This window comes from Uranotaenia lowii, chromosome 2 (genome assembly GCF_029784155.1).
Source record: "Uranotaenia lowii strain MFRU-FL chromosome 2, ASM2978415v1, whole genome shotgun sequence".
In the NCBI taxonomy this organism is placed as follows: Eukaryota; Metazoa; Arthropoda; class Insecta; order Diptera; family Culicidae; genus Uranotaenia; species Uranotaenia lowii.
Genome location: NC_073692.1, coordinates 223,212,781 through 223,235,578, shown reverse-complemented (window position 1 = coordinate 223,235,578; position 22,798 = coordinate 223,212,781). Strand labels below are relative to the sequence as shown.

At 37.2% G+C, this 22,798-nt stretch overlaps 1 protein-coding gene across 1 annotated transcript in view; it reads right to left on the bottom strand.

Moving 5' to 3' along the window:
* The window catches only part of LOC129742354 (putative gustatory receptor 28b), a 46,567-nt gene that overhangs the window by 13,893 nt on the left and 9,876 nt on the right, over window positions 1-22,798 (bottom strand). The window contains exon 3 of the mRNA XM_055734245.1: window positions 3,307-3,485. Coding sequence (XP_055590220.1) covers window positions 3,307-3,485 — 179 coding nt within the window. The remainder of the gene's footprint in view (window positions 1-3,306; window positions 3,486-22,798) is intronic.

Sequence of the window (22,798 nt, the reverse complement as noted above, 5' to 3'; positions counted from 1 at the left end):
GGCTCGCAAGGCCCGCAGCTAACCCCACTATCTCGCAGGAGGACCGTCGTGATGTTGCTGTTTTGGGTCTCGAACACCACCAGGACGTTGTTGCACTCCGCACGCTGCCCCTGACATGGAGAACAGACGCGTACGAAGCCCCCTGACTTAGTCTGCATGCGACCAAAGCATCCACCGGGGTTGGGTACCCGATCTCCGCTAACGTTGCTCGCACCCTAGCTAGCACCACGGAGAGGTAGAGAATTAGAGTTGCAGACAAGAAGTGATATGACCACTACCCGAAGGTTGGGTGTATGGGGTTTCGAGTTGCACATTGTCTTCCGTTCGCTACCTTCTTTCGGAATAATGATCATAAAGTTAAATCCTTGGTTTTCGAAATATTGTTAATGATTTATAGCTCTCCAAAAATATGCACATATTTTTTAAATGGATTTTTACTTTTTGAAGTTATCTCGAAAACAAAAGCTGATACACTAAACTTAAATGAATCAGTGCCCCAAAATTTGTCATAATTTAAAATTTACTTTTATATTTTTTGCACCTTGAAAAATGAGGATTTTGTTACCGGAACATAAAATAACTATTAATTCGACAATACTCAGATCAAAATTCAAGAAGTTTATAGTAATATAAAGATAGCAGTTGATGAATGTTGATAATTAGTAAGCAGTCTTGAGTTTCGTTTGGAATGTTTAATCCCAAACTTATCGCCAAATCGTTTGAGTTCTCATAGTATTGACGATTTAAACACCCTTATATAGGCTCAATTGATTTTGAATCAAAACAAACATTGATGCACTCATATTACAACATGAATTTGAACAATTTCGTAGGGGGTCGTCCATATAAGACAAATATTGTTTTCGCGATATTGACGTTATTTTTTGCCGAGTCGTGTTGAAAATTTGCACATGAGTGTTTTGAAAGATAAGTAATCGATTTCACGTGTCAAATTTTGTGTAAGGCGTCAGCCGAAAGGGTCGTCCATATTAACTGTTCGCTGTTTTGCGATATTGACGTTATTATACATCGGATTCAGATGAAAATTGGTAAACGATAGTTTTGAGGGACGGTCAATCGATCTCAGGTATTAAATTTAGTGTACATCGGATTGGGATGAAAATTTGCACACGGTAGTTTTCAGGGACGGGCAATCGATTTCAGATGTCAAATGTTTTGCCAGGGGTCGACGAAAGGGGTCGTCCATATTAATTAATTTTTCACTGTTTTAGCAACATTGACGTTATTATACAATGGATTGCTTTGAAAATTTGTTTTGAGGGAGTTTTGAGGGACGGGCAAACGATTTCAGATATCAAAGATTGTATTGCGTTGTTATGCTAAGATCGAGTTGCAACTACACACGGGGGGTTTTTGAACGGTCAATTGATTCCTGATTTTGAATTTAGTAGCAGACGACAGAAAAAGTGATCATCCAATATTTTTGCAATTCAGAAGTGCATCTGTAAAATGCTTGGAAATCGACTTTCATACAAACTGTTCATGACATATTCCAAGTTGAAAGCGAAACGGAGTTTGTATGGGATCAGCTAGTTTCATATAATTTTCGCAAGTTTAGTTTAAAATGAAACAGCCAATATAAAAGTAATATAAAAATCTGTTAAAATACGTTAAAGTGGATTAGCTACAATTTAAAACTTTTTAAACTCGAGGGCAAATGGCTTTTCTATGGTTGTAAAATGTAGCACGCACCGGCTAAATCGCAAAAAGTTTACTGCGAAAAGTGGAATCACAAACACAGTCGCTTCCTCTAGGCCTTGTGCCACGCCACCATTCGGCGGGCCACATCCGCCCGGAACTGCCATGAGCTGCGAATGCGTGTTTTTCCGCTCTCAAGCTATTCTAGAGGGCTTCCTGGCTGCAGCTCGTGGAACCGATATAGCGGACACAACTTCAATTATTCACAATTGCGCGCCAGCTAACGAGAGAAAGTAAATTGAAAACCGTTCGAAAATTCCCCCATATTAGAGTTTAATTAAAAATGACTAACTATTCCGGGCAGATTATTTGTTGCAGTAAGCTAGGGAAGGGTTGCAAAAAGTTTTTCAAATATGCACCAAGCTCCAGGACTGGAATGTTTTAAAAATTGATGAATTAGTGCAGTGCCAGGGACAGCCAATTTGATAGAAATTGAACGGTGTGTGTTATATTTTTTCATTGGTGAGGGGCATTTGCTGCTAATTTTCGTTGTGTTAAATTATTTGTAAAAACAAATCAAGAGAGGCATTTTTAAATTTTTCAAATGAAAGTCTATTATATAGCTTTTATTTTTTTAGGAAAAAATATCAAAATTAAATTATTCAATTTTAAATTTAACAGGGGAGAGAGATTCATGACGAAATTAAGAATATCATTCTAAGGTAAGGTTTCCACATTGTCCGGTTTTTTCCGGGTTTGCCAGGATATTAAAAATAAATTTGGAAGCAGTCCGGCCCCACTCGGGTGCCTGGATTAAATTGAAAGAAGCCCGGTTTTTGTCCGGAATTATTCACTTTATTTGGCAAATCAAACAAATTATGTTGTATATATTTTATTTTTATGCCTCCAAAATGAAATTTTTTTAAAGTAAGTTTTACAAAAATAATCATTAAAGGTTTTTTTGAAGCCTTTAAAATCTGTCGATAAATTTTGATGAAAAAAAATATTTTTCAAATTTTTTCTTGATTTTTGTTAAGTAATTTTTGGGTTCTGTCAAAATTTGCCCGGATATTGCCAGGACTTTTGTTCGTCAATTTTGAAAACAAATGCCCGGATTTTACCGGGTTTTAATACAAAATTTCCGGGATTTTTCCAACCGGCTACGTGGTGAAAAAAATCTGGAGACCTTATTCTAAGGTAAAGTTATTACTTTTTTTTTTCTAATCTTGTCTTCTAAGAGATTTAAGAATAGAGATTAAATTCTTTGAGATTTCAAGTAGTGTGTTGTTCCCTCAGTTTTATGATTTTTCTAAGTATTGAGAACTCGCGAAAATTTTAGAAGCTACTAAACTTATTTGGATTCCTTATCTGATTTAGAATTTATGTTTTCAACTTTTGTTACATTTAGAAGAAGTTATTCATAAGAGTTTCTGTTTTTAATATTTAATCTAGTGAGAATTGAGTTTCTCTTCATACCAATTATTGAACCATAAAACGATAAAAGCTTATGCTGCATCGATAAAGTTTACCCCTCATGAATTCAAAATCATTTTTCGAACTTCCGTCAATTCACGTTTGACTAACTTATATACATATTTACACATGTAAAAGCATAAAATTCAAATTGACTCGATATGATCCACTTACCCGATGGCCTTCATCAGGCAGTAGTAGAGCAATGCAGTGATAGTGACGAACAAGGTCAGCAAAATCGCAACCAGCTGCACTCCGAAGGCTCGGTTAATATTCAACGATAATAAATGCAAATGTGCGTATAAATGTTTAATATCGTTAATAATTTCAACCCGGATGCGATCCTGCTGATGGTCGATGCATCCGATGCCAATGCCGATGCCAGGGCCGTTTATCGTTGCCACCGGGAAGAAGGAGGATGTTGTCGATTCAGTTTTAATTAAACCGGCCAATAAGGATTGTGGTTGGCGTTGATGATGATGCTGATGGCTGCTGCCGGAATCGTCCTTTGGGTGCTGTTGTGGGTTCACACTTGTGGTCGTCGAAACTTCCGGCGCTGCTGACGCAACAAGGATGCAGTTATTCCGGGCCCATTGATGGGAATTGGATGCAACAGAAGTCGAGCTCGCGGCCTTCAGCAGTGGATTGGCTTTACTGGAGATCAACTCGCTCAGCAAACCAACGACGGCTAATGAGTGACGTCTTTCGGTTCTGTGCGCTCGAGATGTTGGTCGACTTTTGCTGACGGTGGTAGAGAATGAAGAATTTTTGTAATAAAGTTTACAGGGATGTTAGTTTATGAACTGATGAACGGATAAATTCACTGCTATTAAATACCGTTGTAATCTCTCTAATAAAGTTAAATGCTTCTGAATACAAGAGGGCAAGTCATAGATCAGTTGGTTGGAAAATGGACTCTTTCCTTCTAAGCTGATTGCCACGAATTCAAGCTTAGGAATAAATCTCGAACAAAGTAGCACATGTAGGTAAAAGGTTCATACATAAAATGGATTTATTTATTCGAATCTTTGACTGCTGCCATACAGTCCGATTATTTTATTTTTCTTATGTTGATATTAAAATTTTGTAAAAGCTGGGGATTGCACATTCAAACATTGATTTGGATACATTGAAGTGAACTAAGTGCGACCCATCGTTGAAGATCTGACAACAAAGCAGCCGCCCACTTACGATATGCGGAACAAGAAAAGGCAGTTAAACGAGCTTGTAGACGAGACAAGAGAGCCTGGACAAACTCCCTAGCCGAAGAGGGAGAAAGAGCCGCCGCCAAGCAAAGGAGATATCCGATTACTTTACGATATTTCTCGCCGCATTAGTGGTGCAAGGACCAATGCTAGAATGCCGCTAAAAGACCAAGCAGGTTAGTAATTGACCGGTCGAACAGACCAGCTCAAACGATGGACTGACACTTCGAACAACGAATAGTCACGAATAGCGATGGCCAACAGAACCCGCAGCTCGAAGAAGTAGGTAAGTCGCATAAATGGCGTCAATTTGGAAGCGCCCTGGCTGGCTTAAATAGAAGCGGCAATCAAAATCATGAAATCCAATAAAGTGCCTGGGATCGATTGCATCCCTGCTGAAATGCTAAAATGTTGCACCGTCTTTCCGCTGACATTTGGGATACTGCAACATTCCCGGCCGACTGGATGCAGGGTATCCTCGTAAAGGTCCCGAAGAAAGGAGACCTGACAGGGTGCGGTAACTGGCGAGGCATAACGTTGATCTGTACAACCCTCAAAGTACTCTGCAAAGTGATCTTGAACAGGATCCAGGAGAAAATCGACGCTACACTCTGACGGCAACAAGCTGGATTCCGATCCAGACGATCATGTGTGGACCACATCACAACGCTAAGAATAATACTGGAACAAATCAACGAATTCCAGGACTCTCTTCTGCTGGTGTTCGTTGATTTCGAAAAAGCATTCGACCGACTTAATCATGAAAACATCTGGGCGGCTCTAAGGCGACGAGGAATCCCAGAGAAACTAGTCCATCTCATCGAAGTACAGTACGAGGCATTTTCGTGCAAGGTCTTGCACGACGGTGTCTTGTCCGTACCAATCCCGGTAACTGCTGGAGTGACACAGCATCTGTGTATCTTATCACCGCTACTTTTCCTCATCGTTATAGATGAGATTCTAACTGGATCGATCGACTGTGCACCGAACCGAAGATTGCCGTGGAATTCTTCGGCAATTGAGCAACTGAACGACCTTGACCTGGCAGACGATATTGTTTTGCTCGCCCAAACACAACAAGACATGCAGAGCAAACTCGACGACCTCACCGAAAGGTCCAAGGCAGCAGGTCTCAAAATCAATGTCGGAAAGACCAAGTCGGTTGTCAGACAAGTTGTACTCCTGGGGTCTGCCTCCACTTTTGAACAACACTTTATACAGCTTGCTTTGTGAGAAACATCTGAACTTTGCTTACGGGGATATTTCAGTTTGAAGAATCTCTTACATGGGTCTCCCGCAGGGTTCATGTTTGAGTCCACTTTTGCACAACTTTTACGTAAGTGACATCGACAGTTGTCTCTCTGAAGGCTGCACTCTAAGACAACTTGCAGATGATGGCGTAGTGTCTGTCACAGGATCTACCGAGTCTCATCTGCACAGACCTTTACAAGATACTTTAGACAGATTGTCTTCCTGGCTCTGCGACGTAGTTCCACCTCCCCGTGGTGCAGAGTGGAAACGTGTCTACAGACTTGTCACCTGTAGATGTACGGCCAAGAGAACTACACGTCACACTTGGTACAGTCAGCTACCGACGGGCTGCGTGCCGAGTGTGACAAAAACGTGGTGCGACTGGGCACCTTGGTACCAGTGCTCAGTTGCAAGATAGAGGGATGGTAACGTGTATCGGGTAGTCGCGACCCCGATATGCGGGACGACCAAACGTTCGAGCGGGTGTTGGTCGAATTCGCGCGTCGGGTGGTCCTAGCCCTGATTCGCGGATATGACCGACTCACGACGAGCAGAGGGGCCTTGTGCCGTAACATGTGGCGCCCATTGGATGGGCCTCAGGATGAGTCTCGAAGAGTCGAGACGGAGAAATTGTGGGATGTGTGGATATCTCCAGACCCGAGGAGAGGCGAGTTGTTCTCGTCTCGAATTGGGTCAAGAGACGTACCGAACGAGGGCCCTCGAGACACGAGGAGAGGTGGGTAGAGTCGCCTCGAATTGTGTCAAGAGGATGGATGTGAGGGGGTCTCGAGTCACGAGGAGAGATGGGTCAAGACGGCTCAAATTGTGATAAGAGACCAAATATGTGGGACTCGAGTCACGAGTAGCGGCGAATGGACTGCCAACCCGTAAGTCGTGAATCGTGACAAAGAGTGGATGATGATTGCTGGTGTAGTATGTATGTATGTATGTAAAGGTCCCCCATCGGTAGCAAGGTCCTGCCTATGTCTGTGTGGTTGGCCCGAAAGCTTCCACGGCCGATGGTTCGTCGAGGGAAGGCATCCAACCATCAGAAACCTACAATGGTTGGCTACCACTCCGCTTGTAAAAGTTTCTTCAGGCTGTCCCCAGATGCATTCCCTCTGAAATTTTGAAATATAACCCCAGCGTAAGGAAAATTACTTAAGATACCTTAGAAATAAATATATTTATGTTTCCAATGCACAGTGGTCCAGAAATGAAATTTAGCGGGAAACAATTATTTGCGCTCTTGCCTTAGGTTTGAGACATTTGGTGTCCAAGACAAAGTTATACAACATTACAAGGCGCTATTTTTGAATGAAACATTTTTAGGGTGGTTCATAAAACTCCTTAGATACGAAAATTATTTTTTTACTGTAAGGAGATAGTGCTGTATTATGTTCAGCAATTATGTAGAACAACATAATTGATGAAACTTTGTAGAAGACTTTGAATGTCTATCTATTAACGTTTAGGTTTTATGATGATTTTTCGTGTACAAGTTAGGGTGGTCCTACAAAAACAAGTTTTTTTGTTATAACTTTGTTGGGTAACAACTTATCAAAATTATGTGTTCGGCAAGTATTTAGCAAATCATTATGCGCATCTTTTGTAGAAAACAGATTTCTAATATCTGCTTTTGATTCGTAGTTATCATGAATTTTGTGTTCAAAAATGGCCGTTTTGAATGAGCCATAACTTCAAATGGAGCAAACCAAAAAATTCAAACTTTAATTCGTTTGAAAGAACATGTTAAAATCTACATTATATCAAAAAACTGGAGAAGTGTTTTTTGTTTAAAGCTTTTTATTTTTATTTGAACTTTACCAAAATTGTCATTTTTCATTTAACAAAATATATCATTTTTGCTCTGCGACATGGAATTCTTCTTTGCTTTCGCACCCTTAGTCAATAATTCTAAATTTTTTACCACTACAAAAGCAGAGTTTCCTATTCATAACCTTTTGTAAAAATTTTGAAAGACTAACATAGCCAGAGGGGCACAAATGAAAAAAATGAGAATTCTTGATTATTAATGTATAGAACCATAAACTGAAAACAATGAATTACTAACTACCCAACAAGAAAGTCTTGAATTGTATTTTCTTAGAAGGAGTTATTATTCACTTATGTCCTTTTGACTGTGAAAGCCAGTTTTGGTTTCTCCGGTGATCATTTTGATCAAACCCAAGTAAACCACACAGTTTTCAGTTCAAGAGTTTCGATTATTCGTGATGAACGTTCAAAGGAAAGTTATAGCCATTCACTGGCTGAAGGGGTCTAGTGAAAAAGATGTGATTGAAGTTCTGTTAAAAATGGATCCGAAGCTTTCGAGATTAACATTGAAGAATAAATTAATTATTTAAATTAATTTGGTGGATCATACAGTGGAAAGGTTGTTGAAATATTTACAATATGATTCTACATTTCCGGAAAAAATGCTTCAAATGATTTTCAAATGGGGAGCATATGGTAGCTCAAACCACAGCAGGTATAAATTTATTTTGAACGAACCTTTATCTTTTAATGTTCAAATTATTTCAATATAGTTTAAATCAATCATTCATTGACGAAGATGATGAAGGAGACATGCGTGAATACAGCGATTCACACATTTTCGCGGTTTCTCTTGCTCCGTTACGTCTCGTAGATAAATGTAATGGGATACAAAACGTTATCTGGAGTAACGATTGCCCATCTTCAGTGAGTTTGTACAGACCTATTAGGCTCATTTTTGCTAAGGAAAGTGCAGATCTAACAAGATTCGTTGGAAATGTTCATGAAGATCGCAGATCGTCTTTGTATGGACAAACCCACTTGGAGAGTCAGGAAAACCAATATATAAGTGAATGAACGGCGTCAAAGTCTTCGGAACATACTAAAAGAACAACTGAACTTATGTATTGATGAGGCTAGGATCACCGGTGGGAATTCCAATACAGGAAATATTGCCAGGAAATTCTTCGAGAAACGGATTGAAGTTGCACAAATTACGGGACTGAATGTTCAGCTTTTGGAAAAGTTTTACGTGATTTTAACTATTATCAACAGTAGCTCGTTTGAAGGGTCTGCTGAAGAAACTCGGGTGCTTTATAACAATTTACATAGCTGGTATCCCGTTTTTCCAACCGTACACAAATTGTTAGTGCATGGAGCAGCAGTCATAAAACATCATATTTTACCCATAGGCATGTATTCGGAAGAAGCTGGTGAAACAAGAAACAGATGTTTACGAAGATTTCAAGGAAACCACTCCAGAAAGTTCGATCGTGTGGTTAGTCTGGAGGATGTTTTTAAAAGACTCCTCCTGACATCAGATCCGTACTTCTCCCTATCCAATAGAAAATGTATGAAATATTCAAAAATCAGCCTTCCTGAACACAGCCGTTATTTGATCTGTGACCCCTAACGCGTTTTTTATTAGTTTCATTATTGCTAGAACATAAGTGTTTTTTTTTTGTTTTCTATGAATTTTTTATTGATTTCTCAAATAAATTTTTTTTTCCGTTTTTCCGTTTCTGTTAAATATAATGATGATATAAATGTTACGATGTGTACGGTTATTCCTCACGCAGCCAAAAGTAGTCAAAAATCATAAAGAAAGGTTATATGAAAAATGGCAATTTTGGTCAAGTTCGAATGTAAATAAAAAACTTTAAACAAAAAACACTTCTCCAGTTTTTTGATATAATGTAGATTTTAACATGTTCTTTCAAACGAATTAAAGTTTGAATTTTTTGGTTTGCTCCATTTGAAGTTATGGCTCATTCAAAACGGCCATTTTTGAACACAAAATTCATGATAACTACGAATCAAAAGCAGATATTAGAAATCTGTTTTCTACAAAAGATGCGCATAATGATTTGCTAAATACTTGCCGAACACATGATTTTGATAAGTTGTTACCCAACAAAGTTATAACAAAAAAACTTGTTTTTGTAGGACCACCCTAACTTGTACACGAAAAATCATCATAAAACCTAAACGTTAATAGATAGACATTCAAAGTCTTCTACAAAATTTCATCAATTATGTTGTTCTACATAATTGCTGAACATAACACAGCACTATCTCCTTACAGTAAAAAAATAATTTTCGTATCTAAGGAGTTTTATGAACCACCCTAAAAATGTTTCATTCAAAAATAGCGCCTTGTGATGTTGTACAACTTTGTCTTGGACACCAAATGTCTCAAACCTAAGGCAAGAGCGCAAATAATTGTTTCCCGCTAAATTTCATTTCTGGACCACTGTGCAATGTAAAATAATTATTATTTTTGGTTGATATTTAATTTATTTTTATTTATAAAAGGATACGGATCTGAAAAAATAAAAGTGATGAGCATATGTAATTTACAATAATGGGAACGTTTTATCCCTTTTTGTTCCATTTAATGTTAATGGATTTATTGGCTGCAGATGTTTATTTCGCGAAACATATTTATAAGCAACTAGCTGACCCGGTGTGCTTTGCTACACCTTACAGTATCTGACAAATGTTACTTAGTAAAGTTACTGAAATTTGTGGTACTTAGTTATTAACTTTTCATTAATTTGCTCAAAACTTTAAAATTCAATTTCAAAATCATTAAAATGGTTTTTAAAATTGCATTTTTTTATTTTGAAATGTGTATTAATTTTATTTCAAAAACGTGTTTTAATCCTTTTTATGACTCTGGATTACTTTGCTTCTTAAGTTTATAACTTATGCCAAAATATTTTTGTTCTATATGATTTCTTCGTTGTCCTTTCTTAATGTGCAAAAGGTTTCAAACTATCATAGAAATCTTTTTTGTAACAAAACAACGTCAAGGGGCACTAATTTTACCTATTCGTTCTCGAATTATTAAACAAATTATGAGAGTGACCACCTCCCCCATTCCTTAATCCCTAATGGAATGAAGAAGGGTCTTATAAATCCGAAAAACACTTCTTGTATACAAATACAATCCCATGTCATATACGGCTTCATTTTCGATAAGTTCTCGAGCTATTCAAAAAATGGGTGACCCTCTTCCTACTTTATATCTCCCTTTTGGCAAGAGAAGGGTGTCTCAAACCATCGAAGAAACATTTCCCGTACACAAATATGCTCCCATACTTATTTGATTTCATTTTTTCGATTAGTTATCAAAATATTGAAAATAAAGTGTATGAGTGACCCTCTTCCCACTTTTAGTCGTTCCACTGAATGGAGGGAAGAGTTGCTAAGCCACGGGAAAAAACATTTCTTGTGCTCGAATATTCTCTTATGCCAAATTTGGTTTCGTTTGCTTAATTAGTTGTCGAGTTTTCCTATACAATTTTTATCGGACCCCCTCTTCCTACGTAACCCCTACCTGGAAGGAGGGGGTCAAGATTTAACATTCCGTGTATTAAAATACACTCTTATGCCCAATTCTTTTCCTTTTGCTCGATGGTATGATTGTTCCCATGTAAAATTTTGTTCCATTTGTCAGATAAGTTTTTGGTTTATGCAAAACAATCGTATATGAGCTCTCGTCTTTCAAAGTTGTATCCCCAATCGAAGGAGAAAGAAGTCTGAAATAAGCAAATAACCATTTTACGTATCCAAATGCTTTCCTATGCCAAAATTATTTCCATTTGCTCTATAAGTTTTCGAATAATGCGAAAATTTGTGAAGGAGCCCCCCTTTCTCCTTCCAAATTTCGTTCCATTTGCTGGGTTATTTCCCGAGTGATGTAAAAAATTGTAAGAAAGCACCCTCCTCCCTTAAGATTTTCCGGCTGGAAGAACGGAGGGTTCTCAAAATATCATAGAATCATTTCTGGTAGTCAAATACCCTTCAATGCCAAATTTGGTTTCATTTGCTTGATTAGTTTTCCAGTAATTCTGAAAATTGTAAAAGAACCTCTTCGTCACTTTCTATCACCACACTGGAAAGAGGGAGGGGTACCAAATATTCATAAAACTATTTATCGTTCCCAACTACCCTTCCAAGCCAAATTTGGTTTCATTTGTTCGAATAGTTTTCAAGTTTTGTAATACAAAATGGGCTAAAGACCCCTTCCCTCCTTCCTGAATCTCCACTGGAAAGAGGGAGGGGTCTGAAATAATCATAGAACGATTTCTCTTATTCCACTTCCCTTCCATGCCAAATTTGGTTCCATTTGCTTGATTAGTTCTCCAGATATGTAAAAAATTGTAAGGAAGGCCCCTCCCCCCTTCCTATCTCCCCACTGGAAGAAGGGAGGGGTACCAAACCATCATAGAAACATTCCTCATACCAAAATACACTCCCATGCCAAATTTGGTTCCATTTGCATTATCAGTGCTCGAGTTATGACGACTTATCACTTTTATTTATATGACCCCCTCCCCCTTTTCAGGAAGAGGGAGGGGTCCCAAACTATTATAGGAACCTTCCCCTGCCTCAAATACCCCCACCTGCCAAGTTTCACGCAAATCGGTTCAGTAGTTTCCGAGTCTATAGGGAACAGACAGACAGACAGACAGACAGACAGACAGACAGACAGACAGACAGACAGAAATTCATTTTTATATATATATATATATATATATATATAGATATAGATTTTTAGATAAAACTTTATTTACCAGATGTTATCTTAAATGAAACAATGCAATACAGTGAACACCATGCAAAGGATGAATTATGCAAAAATGTTAATGGTATAAAATGAGCTAGTATTACGTGATTATATAACATAACAAATTATAACTTTTGAATTTAATAGTACGTTTGAAAAAAGCCATATGTAAAGTTAAAGATAATACGGAACAATATCATAAAATATAAAGTGCTACTGAAATGTCGCATATATAAACACAAAATTGCCTTGCAATACATTTTTTAGAGGATGCGGAAATTATGAGCATTTTAATTGTTAGAAAATAAACTGAAAATAATAATGTTCAAATACTTGTTTAACATAATTCATTTGGAAATTTAAAAAAAAGTCATTCCAACTTTTCTCATTTTGCATTTTTACAGAGTTTAATTAGGATTGGAAACGTACATCTTAAACTAATTGATTGCAATAAGAAAAGAAACGGATCATCATTTAATTTCATCATTGTCACAACTGTAATAAATAGGTTTAAGATACTTTAACTTTGCAAAATCATAATTTTGTCCACTGTATATTAGTCAAAATATCGATAAGAATGAGGTTTATGACCAGAGTGGGACCATATATGTAAATGTTGAAATAAGTATTTTCTGAGATTCAATTGATAGTGAGAGACTACATGGTGCTTTGACTGTAGATGTGAAAAACTCGAGTTCAAATTAAAGTTAATGTTTGTGGTAAACTCCAAGTTTGTTCAACTGTCGTGATTTTGACTAATGATACTCCCGCGTTAGTTACTACACAACAGAATATCGTATAGCTCAAGGTAATGTGCTCCTATGTCAGCTGTTAAAAATATGATCTTCCATATCCTTTAATTAGTAGGTAAAAGTTTTCGCCTTCATCTCTTGTAAACCTTCATACACTAGCCAACAATTCAAGATACTTACTCACTAGATGGCAGTTTTGATGATAGAAATCGTGATTAAATGTTATTAGCGCCACCTGTATTCTAATTTAGTGGAAAATTAAAGAGCCGCTGACAAATGCTGCGTCATCAAGAGTCAGCACTATTTAGAAAAAAAAGTTCAATAACTTTATTCGTGATTTTTGACGAATACAAAAAGTAAAATGATACATGGGAGAAATTTCAATCAGAAACACGAAGTTAAATTCCTTTCTGTTTTCAAATTTAAGACTCCAATACATATTCAGAACAATCCTTTCGTATCAAAAGTCAATTCATGATTACGATATTTGGTAAGACCTTCTTCAACAAAACACAGAAATGCATTAGTAAACACTGTTTTTATAGATAGAAAATTTATTTTAAAAACTGTCGATACTTAGCTTTGTTTGTTCGGAACTGATGAGTTTGGAAACGCTTAACAGTGCAAACGCTTACTTAGCTAGGATAAGAACCTTCTTCCTAGCGCCATCTCATATTGTTTTTAACGAGATTTTTCGAAGCCATGTAAGCGTTTGTCGACCATGTGTCATCTAAGTACCAAATTTTCCTGAATTAAAACACTTATTACACTGCACTCACGAAACATTATACAAAAACTTCACTTGAAACGCATTCACTGACTCTTTATTTATGTATTTCACGACAAAACTCTAATTTTTAAGCGCTAAAACTCGTATAAATTCACTCAAAATTTCCTGTGAAAAGGATCTTGTATACCAGAAGCCAGTGCTCCCAGACAGCTGTGGATGATGATTGCTGGTGTAGTACGGAGAAAAACGAGTATTTACCGTGGAGCGCATTGCGCGAGTATGGTCTCCCATGTCCGGTATAGCCTTCGTTGCAGGTCCGGATGGGAATTATGGCCAGAGGCCCCAGGTGGATTTTATGGCGTAGGGGTACATAGTATCATGAGTCGTCCAATTGCACCCATGGACCCAGAGTAGCAAACTGGGGAGACACGGTGGCTCGCCGTGCCTTGGAATGCAATCCGTAAAAAGGATTTACAACATGGGTGATCAACTAATAAAAAAAAAGATTGTCTTCCTGGGCTTTGGGGCTTGGGATTGAGTTTTCTCCACAGAAAACGGAACTGGTTGTTTTCTTTAAGAAACATAGACCTGCTCAACCTAAGCTTCAACTCCTAGGCAGAACGATCACTCAATCGAGATGTTTCCAGTATCTTGGGGTTTGGTTTGATTCCAAGTGTACCTGGAGAGCCCATATTGAGTATCTGAAAGGAAAATGCCAACAAAGAATCAATTTTCTTCGATCAATCACTGGCACCTGGTGGGGAGCCCATCCAGTAGATCTTTTAAAATTGTACCGAACATCCATTCTTTCAGTGATGGAACATGGTAGCTTCTGTTTCCAGTCAGCTGCCAAATCTCACCTCATCAAACTCGAGCGTATCCAATATAGCTGTCTCCGCATCGCTTTGGGCTGTATGCCCTCAACGCACAACATGAGTCTTGAAGTTTTGGCAGGAATACTCCCTTTGAAAGATCGATACAATCTACTATCACTTCGGTTCCTCATCAGGTGTGAGGTCATGAACCCATTGGTGATTGTTAATTTTGAAGGGTTACTTGAGCAAAATTTTCAAACCAAATTCATGTCTATATACCATTTTTTTTTTTTACAAGATGGAAATTTGACTTCAAACCATAACAGCCGGGTGATTGCTGCTGTGAGTGGGTTCATCCCACTAAAACCACCTCGGGCTTCGTGTGCCAGATGTGCCCCTTGGTTTCCCCCTGTCTATATACCATGTCCTCATGTCTATGCAGGTAAACCCTTCTTCGTACTCTCCAACTCGTGTTTTCAGCCCAGACTACGATATTTCTTCTGTCTAGTTTGATTTGTCTATGCAGCAGAAAATTCGTGGAATCCCGGATCCGCATCGCCCACTTCTGATTCCAAGAGTTTTCGAAGCTAAATACAGACACGTCGATGCTGATAAAATGTTCTTTACCGATGGGTCTCTAATTGAGGAATCAACGGGATTTGGAGTTTTCAACGAAACAACGAGCGCCTCTTATAATCTCCAGTCACCAGAGTTAGCTGCTATTCACTGGGCCTTGGACAGCATCGCCTCACGGCCAGTTGGGCACTACTATATTGTAACGGATAGTCTAAGCTCTGTTGAAGCAATGCGCTCAATACGACCGGGAAAGCACTCGCCGTACTTCCTCGAGAAGATACGGTATAATTTGAGTGTTTAATTAAAACGTCGCTTTACCATCACCTTTGTTTGGGTTCCCTCGCATTGCTCGATAGTGGGCAATGAGAAGGCAGACTCTCTGGCAAAGGTGGTGGCGATGGAAGGCGACACGTATCAACGTGAAATCGTCTTCAGCGAATTTTACTATTTGGTTCGAAGAAACTCTCTTGTCAACTGGCAGCGCAAATGGGACGAGGATGAGTTGGGTCGGTGGCTCCACTCGATTATCCCAAAGGTTAGCCTTAAACCATGGTTTAATAGGTTGGACCTGAGTCGGGATTTTATTCGTATATTTTCCCGTCTCATGTCCAATCATTGTTCCTTAGACGCGGTACTTTATCGTTTTGACATTGCTGGCAGCAATTTGTGTGGTTGCGGCCAAGGTTACCATGACATCGAGCATATTGTTTGGTCGTGTGAGGTCCCTCTTGTCGCCAGAACGAATTTAATAGACTCCCTTCGGGCCCGAGGAAAACCACCTAATGTTCCAGTGAGAGATGTACTAGCTGTGCTAGATTTGGACTACATGTTCGAAATCTACCTTTTTCTAAAAGCTATCGATCTTCGTCTATAATTCTTTTTTATTTTCATATTTCCCTTTCTTTTTTCCTTTCTTATCTCACAAAGTGTTAAGTTAAGCAAACGATTGTAAACAAACAAAATCGATTTGGCTCCTTAAAGCCTAAAGGTATGAGCCGTTTCAAATAAAGAAATTGTTAAAAAAAAAAGACCTAGTCGATTTAAATCAACACAGAAAATCGTTCCAATTTCGTGGTAGCTGGACAACAGGTTGAGACAGTGGAGTGAAGGACATCGAAACCCGGATCAGAAAAGCCCGATTTGCATTTGCGAGTCTCCGAAACATCGGGCGCTCACGCCAGATCTCTCTACGAACGAAAATTCGAATCTTCAACTCAAACGTCAAATCCGTATTGCTGTACAGGTGCGAAACTTTGTGCACATATGCGGTAACGACGCGAAAACTGTAAGTTTTTGTGAATCGCTGCCTGCGGAACATCATCTGCGCTTGGTGGCCTGGCAACTGGATCTCAAACGTGCAACTTCATCGCCGGTGTCATCAAAGAGCGCTAGAAATCGAGATTCGGGAACGTAAATGGAGATGGATTGGACACACGCTGCGAAGAGATAAAAACGAGATTTGCAGAAAGGCACTTGACTGGAATCCAGATGGGCATCGAAAAGAAGGAAGGCCGGGAGGCTCGTGGATGAAATCCTCAAAGTTGAAAAAAAACTTGGCTGGAAGCAAATGAAGATGTCAACAGTCTAGATCTTTTATCTCAGCCCTATGCATCGGTCAATCGACGCCGGACCTTTAAGTAGGTAGGTAAGTCACACCGAAATTTTTCTATTTTTTTTTTTTTTGTCAAGTAATTGGGCAAGCCCGGGTACAAGCAGGCAATCTGGCAAGCTTAAAAGTACAAGAGTAAGGTTTTCTATATTTTTTTCCGCTCGTCGCCTTTTATGTATGAAAATCTGGGCTGTTTCATCTTAAAATCTGACAAAATCCGGGAATTTGATTTCAAGATTTACAACCCAAAACTAGGCAAATTTGGTCACAACTCCAGAGTTACGAAAGTAAAGAAGCAAAGCACTTCAAACACTCTTTTTTTTGCTTCATGAAACATCAGCAATTTTTGAATCATATTTATCTCTATTCCAAAAAACCGTGCCTGAATAATTTGAATAAATTTGTTCGAAAATTTTGTTTTTGAACGTAAAAATTTTTTTTTTTTCAATAACTCAATTTGAGTTTTTTGTCTCATTTTGCAGATGAAGAGCCAATTCGGGAAACCAAAAGTCACATATTTTCTTGAATGAATGCATTGAAAGTTACATATTGGCTGACAAAGAGAATCAATTGCCCAATTCCCTTTAGTTAACTTTATGTACTCATTAATGTACTTGAAAGTTGCAAAAGTTATTAATATGTACGTTGTATGTGACTTGTTTTGTCCAATTCCCATGAGTGAACTATATGTACTCATTAACGAGCTTGAAAGTTGCAAAAGTGATTTATACGTACGTTTTACGGGACTTAGATCACATAAAGGGCACAAAAGTGCTAAAAATAGGATTTGGTAAGTCACACAAAAAGCATTGAGTTGCCTTCAAAATCAAATCATCACTTCGAGTATTAATTTCAGTTTGAACAACATTTGGGCGTGGTATTTTGGTAGCGTGTTCGATTCTCACCACGAAGGTCGGAGTTCGATTCCCAAGCCGGGCAAGTTTTTTTCCAATAAGTAATTTCGTAATTAAGTGACCATTTTGATACGATATATGTAGGAAATGTAGGAAAGAAGCAATTTAGCAATTTGTCGAGTCTGAAATCTGGTGCGTGGTATCATAGCGGCACCATGTACTGAACATAGTAAATAATCAAGAGAAGGTGATATGAACCGATGCCAAGGGTGCAGTTGAGATAGAGAGAGATTGTTTTGCTCATTTTGCAGTTTTTTGGAAGCTGAGTTAAAAGGCCGCTGGAAGCTGAATAGAAGATCTTCAAGACTTGTTTTGGAACTTGAAAATATCAATAAGAACTTAAATTTCAAGCTGCATAGAACGTTCTTCAAATCAATGATGGGGCTGAGTAAACGTTTTTGTACCTGTTTTATGGGACTTTCGGTTGCGTGCGTGTTCGGGTAAAACCGGGCATTCTGGCAAGCTTTTACTAAAATATATATACATATGTGTTCTAATGATTTCATCAAATTTTAAAATCAATAGATTCATGATATTTGGCAAAGTGTCTGTTAATTTTGTGGACTGTATGATCTAAATGTTCCCTTTCTTACAAAATTAACTGTATATCTCTTCTTAGTGCACGCAAAATGTTCAAAACTCAATGAATAATGATTATATGAGTAAAACTAGCTAGTGTAAAACTTTCATGAATAAATATGTATCTACTGTAAGAAAAATGGAAGTCAGTCAAATTTGGAAGTTTGTGCGCTACTCAGCTTGATTTCATACTTTTTGCCTTTCTTTCAGAAAGGTATAGTTATCGGTCGATTTGGGAGATCATTAATTATGGGTCTTAGATATACCTTTATAGGTACCTATCGAATCAGCTCGACGAGTTCAGACGATGTCAGTGTATTTGTATGTATTGGTGTGATTTTTTATAAACTTTGTCACTACGTTTTTGCGAAACTGGGAAGTACAATAAAAATGATTTTTGTCTTAAAAAAATTGATTTTTTTCCCTCTTCAATGTATAAAAAAAAGAAAAAAAAACAAAATAGTTTGAAAAATAAATTTTCATAGTAATTATCATCAAATCATCACTCCAAAAAACGTGTCAATTGGCCTTGCTAGCCACAACCAGCAATCACTAAAATCAAGATTATCGTATATATGACGTCAAATTATACGTGACGTCATAGATATGGCTTGCTATCGAATAGTATGGACCTGTCGATGTGTGAAAGGGGGAACAGACAGGCTTCACTCCTCTCAGGTTTGATGTCATCGTGACAGAAACCGTATGGGAGGAAGACGCCAGTTCATATTTTCCCGGCCAATGATTGTAATTTATTCATTTAAATGGTTCAGTTTACACCGAACCATTTCAAAAATTTCGAAACCAAAGCTCCGAATTATTGAACATAAATATGGTTTTCACCAAGGGGTACGACCCCGAAATTTGTGAAGTCGTTGGTGAGTACGTCATGCCCACACTGCATGGTACGAAAGCGATAGTAACTTCGCCCAACATTATATTCAGGAACAGATTGCTCTGAGAAGGGGAAAACAACACGGAAACGTGGACGATGTATGCACATCCTCTCATCTTCTCACGTGCCGTTCGTGCTTACGAAGCTTTTTCTTAAGCAGCAACGACAGGAGAGTATTTCGCCCGTGAAAGCAAATTAAATCTAATAAGACATAAATGGGATGAATCATCCAATAGGATGAAAATCCCTGAAAAAAAAAAATCTAATAAGACAAATGCTACTGAATCCTCTCGAGCTTTAAGCTCTCGAGCTTGTTTTTTTGTTCCCTTTTCTCTTCCTCTCTTCAGATCTAACGTTGCGTTGTTGTTGTTGGGGTTGGTGTCTAGAGAAAAACGATGACGGCTTGGAGGTCAATCTGAACTTTCACTTGCTGAAGCCAATGGAAGATGACAACCAAACAGTAGCGCCACCAAACCCTCCATAGTAGAGTTTGAAGCATTTGGGATTTTTTTTGGAACATGCATATAAAGCTAAAAAGCTAATAATCATTATTGACAAAGTTGAAGAAACAGAAAAAAAAATTGACTAAATAGACCAATTTGACGAAATTGACAAATTTGACATAATTCATTGATTTGACAAAATTCACTTGATTGAAAAAATCATAAAATTGACAAAATTTATAAAATTGACAAAATCGAGAAAATTGGCAGAATTGACAAAATTGACGATGAAAAACTGGATTAAAATTCACTAAATTGACAATATTGATAAAACAACAAACTTGAAAAAATTGACAAAATTGACAAAATCGAAAAATTGACAAAATTGACAAAATTAACAAAATTGACAAAAGAGATGTCGAAATTCACTAAATTGACAAAATTGACAAGATTGATAAAACTGACAAAAATCGACAAAATTGACAAAATTGATTAAATTGACCAAATTGACCAAATTGACGAAATTGACAAACTTGACTTAATTCATTGATTTGACAAAATTAACTTAGCTGAAAAAATCATAAAAATTGATAATATTTATAAATTTGACAAAATCAAGAAAATTGGCAGAATTGACAAAATTGACGATGACAAAATCGACAAAATTCACTGAATTGACAAAATTGACAAGATTGATAAAACTGACAAAATTGAAAAAAAAAAATACTAAATTAACGATGACAAAATCGACAAAATTCACTCAATTGACAAAATTGACCAAATTGACCAAATTGTCAAAACTCACAAAATTGACAAAGACAAAATTGACAAAATTCACTATATTTACAAAATTGACAAAATTGAAAAGATTGACAAAATTGACTGGCGAAATTTACAAAATTGACCCAATTGACCAAATTGAGAAAATTGACAAGATTGACAAATTGACAATATTTACAAAATCGAAGAAAATTGACAAAATTGAGAAAATCGGCCAAATTGACAATGACAAAATCGACAAAATACACTTAATTGACAAAGCTGACAAAATTGACAAAATTGACAAAATTGACAAAATTGACAAAATTGACAGAATTGACAAGATTGACAAAAGGGGATTTTTTTTATTATCTGACAATTTGCGCCGGGGGTCTTCAGATTTTCTCCAAAATTGAAATTTTGGTTCATTTTTGCGACTTAAAAACACATGTATTTTTTCAGATTTCTAACATTTTTATTTTTTGAGTTAGCTTCGGTTAGATTTTTTCGTAAATAAAAAATAACCATTTTTCAAAGCTACATAACTCTGTTGTTTCTCAACGGAAATTATAAAATAGCACATCAAAATGCATTGAAATTTTATCAGCTTTCCAAATAGAATAGTTGAAAAAAATTAAATAATGACCTTCAACATGAAAAGTTGTAAATAAACTTTAAATGGCGTCTAAAAGTACCGTCTGCACCACCGAATATTTTGCAAAAAATACCATTGTATAGCTCGATTTATGATGCAACTTTCATCTGAAGACACCAAAGTGGGCCATTAACACCTTGAAGAGCTATGAAAGAAATAATGACAATAAATCTCTTTTTTTGCATCGAAAACAAACAATGGTGGAACAACTGCACTCACATATGGAGATAGCAAGCACTTCTAACAACATGGAAACAAAAGAACTTACCAAAGCAGGTAAAAAACACTACTTTTTCGTGCTTTGTTGTGTGTTTACAGCAAAACTGACTTTAAATTTTAACTAAAATTCTGAGTATCGTATTGTTTAAGTGATATAACTAATAATGGGAATGTTGCTTTACAACCTGGTCATATACTATGTAACTTATTAATTTTTCGAGCAAAGATCATTGTGAAGCTTAATCAATGCCAATAGTAGAAGGTCCAGTCCCTGTGTTTGGGATCATAAAAATGTGATTAAAAAAATGAAATATAGACGTGCTTTACATAGTGTTTATATCGGGAGCTAAGCACTGGACACCAAAATCCTTTCCCTTTGATCAAAAAAGTATGAGAAAGTGGCACAAATGTTGTAGAAATAATCAAAGAGCTCAGTATAGCCAGCCCAGGCTGTAAAATGATGAAAATATGATACTTTTACCGTATTCGTTTTCTACATTCGCCCAGTTTTAAGGTTTACCGTACTAAAACGAACATAATTCGTCGTCAGTGTTTTGCTACCTCGATCGCTCACACAAGAATCTTCAGTGTTCCACCGTCCATTTTAAATCAAATCTGGGGAATTACGGATGCAAAACTTAGCGCATAAACTTCTAAAAATGACAGTAAAATGTGCATAACTTGTTGTGACCTGGTGCAAAACTGGGTATAAACGCATACGTTAATAGATTTTTGGATATAACATGAAGTCAGTTGAGCTGCAACAATCTATCGCCCCTTCTTTCATAACAATCCCATATACAAAAATAAGCAAGCGAGACAATCAGCTTTTTCAGCATAAACGAAAATCGTTTCTAGGTTGTCATAATAAATCGTTAGGCCTGAAATTTTCGAAATTGGGTTATTGGTAAGGTCGAGAGCACCATTTTTATTCATTATGGGACTGTTAATCGACCATATTTGAAACCTTTTTCGAATCTACTAGCATAACAGTCCCATACAAAATATATTTTTATCACCAAGCTACTTTCTAAGACTTAAATTTGATCATTTTTGAACTTCTAAATGCAATTGTCATAAAAAGAAACATACTTTTGCAAAAAAATATCATGAATTCCACATTGTAAGTTGAATATTTTTACGATTTTTGATTGCATCCAATAGTTTTTCGCTCAGGAAGTCATTCCTAAGAAAGTCAGACCTGCCTTCGAAAACTAGTGTGCATCATTCGACATCAAGTGAGTTGAAAAATGTTTAAATGATTCAAAGCAATAAACCAAAGACTATTTCGCCGAAAGAAACATTGAAAAGTAACCAAATCCGTGGTATTTCACATATGGGACTGTTATTCAGGTATATTTCATATAGGACAGCCACGAATTGTTATTTTTTTTCGAAATTTCTAGAACAAAACCTCTTTTTTTAGTCTTTTATGTTGAAGCCTTATGTTGACCTAAAATGACGAAAATTCATATGGGACTGTTATGCGTGTAGGGGCAGTCTGAAAATGACGAAAACATAGTGTTTTTTACCTGCTTTGGTAAGTTTTTTTGTTTCCATGTTGTTAGAAGTGCTTGCTATCTCCATATGTGAGTGCAGTTGTTCCACCATTGTTTGTTTTCGATGCAAAAAAAGAGATTTATTGTCATTATTTCTTTCATAACTCTTCAAGGTGTTAATGGCCCACTTTGGT